The 2,767-nt window shown below is 55.6% G+C and overlaps 2 protein-coding genes across 2 annotated transcripts in view; one reads left to right on the top strand and one right to left on the bottom strand.

The window, feature by feature from the left end:
- Positions 1–501, bottom strand: part of SPRG_20343 (hypothetical protein) — a gene marked incomplete at both ends in the record, with an annotated part of 1,991 nt that extends 1,490 nt beyond the window's left edge. The window contains one exon of the mRNA XM_012346070.1: positions 31–501. Coding sequence (XP_012201460.1) covers positions 31–501 — 471 coding nt within the window. The remainder of the gene's footprint in view (positions 1–30) is intronic.
- Positions 502–2,572: 2,071 nt separating this feature from the next.
- On the top strand, positions 2,573–2,758 carry SPRG_07146 (hypothetical protein; the record flags this gene model as incomplete). The annotated part of the gene is made up of 1 exon (XM_012345942.1): positions 2,573–2,758. A coding segment is annotated over one exon (186 nt), but the record flags the coding sequence as incomplete, so codon positions are not given.
- Between the last annotated feature and the right edge of the window lie 9 nt (positions 2,759–2,767).

Raw genomic sequence — 2,767 nt, 5'->3', positions numbered from 1 at the left:
GTCAAAGTACGCCTTCTCCAGCGAGAGCACTTGGAGGTTGGCGGCAAAGAGCGTGCCGGCAAAGATGGTCGCCGCCATCGCTTGCAGCTTGGGCGCCATGAGGTAGAGATACCCGAGCCAGAGCGTCGCGCTCAGCACAATGATGAGCGTCGGGAAGATGCGGCGAACGCGGCGCTCGTAGAAGCTCGTGTACGTAAACTTGCCGCGCGCGTGCTCCTTGAAGAGGATGCCGGAAATGAGAAAGCCAGAGATGACAAAGAAGACGTCGACGCCAATGAAGCCCCCGGGAAAGAGCGTTGGGTACGCGTGGAAGACGAGTACGGGGACAACCGCCAGCGTCCGGAGACCGTCAATGTCGGGCCGGTAGACATGGGTGGGCGGGGCTGCATGGCCCTTCTTCGTCTCGGCGTCGGGCGCGTGGTCGGAGAGGAGCTGGCCGGTCGCGAGCACGTCGTCGTCGTCGTCGGCGGCGGCGAGCGATGCGCGGTGATTGACGTGCATCGTCGATCGCAAAGTACCAACCTGCCACGTAGCCAGTCAGATGCAAGTGGCGCCACCGTACGTCCGGATACTGCCAGATGATACAGCGTAACGTCAGTGCAGTGGATTCTGCCAGCAGCGTCTTTTTCAGATCGATCTGACAACCCGCTGGAGAGTCACCACCTAATACGTTCTGCAAGTGCACGCCCCTTTGTCGACGGCGACGACCACATCGGGCGCTTGCTTCTCGGATGCGACGCATGGTGGCTCCCGCTGTATTAGTGCCGGAACGGCTGCCTCCTTTTGCCGAGAAACACGCAGATATAGTCGCCGGCTCGGTATAGTGTATTCGCACATGGAAACCATTGCGGCGCGACGACAACGCCTCGTGCCACAGGAGCACATGGTTTCGATTGCTGTACCATACATGTACAGAAAGCAGGCATGGAAAGCAGGTAGAGTACCCAGTGTATGCGGACACCAGCTGCCCCAAATGGGTTTCAGGGCTGATGGCGCCAATGTTCATCAAAGCTCAAAGCCCAATAGCCCATGGTTCAGGGAAGTTTGTCCAGGGGGTTGGGGTGGTAAGGTGGTGTGTTCTACCAGTTCCGGGAAAGGGAGGAGGGCATGAACTAAATGCCAAACGCCCTTAGTCCCGGACGATCTGTTCTTGATACCTACCGGTACACGAAAGCCACTGGTCAGGGCGATGGTAGAGCCTAGGTGGGTAGAGCCACTCTGACGAATGTAAATTAGCAGACTCTCGTTCCCAGTGTTAGCCGCGATCGGTTCGAGCCTGATTCACATCCTAGCCGCCAACGTGATGGCGTGTTCGTGTCCTCGAGACAAAAGGACAGCGTGCGTTGCATATCGCACAGTGGCGCAGTTCAATGACTGGTATTTGTAGTTCGAACAGGGGTCGCTCATGATGGATTGGGGCAGTGTCTAAATGTGAGTGAGGTGATGGTAAGGCGGCGACACGCAAACAAGCGTGCAACATCATGCTCGGTCAACCCTCGTGGATCGACCATCGAACATTGATGCTCGCACACGGGTCAACTCTTGCGGCGGCTACCGCGACTCCAAGCCCGTCAATGGCGATGGCTGACTACGACCCAGTCGGTTGCCACGAATCTTGGCGATGGATTTGGGCGTCTGAACAAGGTAAAGTGAGCGAAAGCCGTGCTGCAGAATAGAAGAATACTAGTAGAAATCTTCAATCGCTTTTTCATAACACCAGCGTCCGCTCACACCGTCTTGGAATAGCAACGGTGGACGTGAATCAAGAGCCAGCAACTCAAAACTCAATTTGAGTTGCTGGCCGACATCCCGAGCCACATACGATCATCACCGTCATTTGCGATGTCAACTGTGAAAATCAAACGACGCAGTTTCAGCGTGGCGCATACAAATCCGCATACCATCAGCGGCATTCGCATAATCTGCCGTATATATACGGTAAATATCTACTACAGTGGACTCCAAAATGACATTCTGTTTCTCATTTCGGACATTTCGTGCGTAATTCGGACAAAACAGGGTTTTTTGCAATACACTGTCTCACGTCAACGGACTATAGTACGGTCAAGTAAATCGATGCGGCTCTTGGATGCAACGTTGGCGAAGCGATTTCATTTCGGATCGATCCGAATGCAACCTTGACCCTCAAGCTCCAAGTGCCAAGAGGCAACAGAGGCCAGCGCTTCCATGTCGCCGCGAACAGTGTCCTAGTGCTAGCCCACGAGGGCTTGCACTAGGTAAATGAGCAGTCTCTGACTAGAAGACGCCCCAACAATGTAGAATAAAATGCAACGAGCCGGCAACGATGGGTCCAACGCCAGCCATTTGAAATACATCAACCACCGCACTGACGCCTCGAACGACAACATCCTTGGAAGGTCCGTGCCACCAAAAGGCCTTTCTGCAGCGCTTCCTCGCGCGTGCGGGATCCAATGCGGTAAACACGACCTTGCGTTTAATGGGCCTTTAACGCGAAATTACGTGCGACCGCTTCTAGAAGGAATGCGCGGCGCAGCCACATACGCCTACATTCTCCATTTTCCATTTTCCATCGGCTTACACATCTCAAAGTATGACGAGCTCGACTAGCACGACGACGACGACGGCCCAGCCCATGGCCTGGAACGTCTCGATCCACCCGCTCAACCAGCTCCTCCACAGCGCCGACCTCGCCATCGTGGCCGCCCAGCTGGCCTCGACGCACTACGACAGCGGCGTCGACATTGGCACCTTGCCGTTCGACGAGTGGGCGAGCTACGTCGCGGCC

The sequence above is a fragment of the Saprolegnia parasitica genome, assembly GCF_000151545.1.
Source record: "Saprolegnia parasitica CBS 223.65 unplaced genomic scaffold supercont2.26, whole genome shotgun sequence".
Lineage (NCBI taxonomy): Eukaryota > Oomycota > Saprolegniomycetes > Saprolegniales > Saprolegniaceae > Saprolegnia > Saprolegnia parasitica.
The sequence above is the reverse complement of the archived record's forward strand: the minus strand, read 5'-3'. Positions and strand labels throughout refer to the sequence as shown.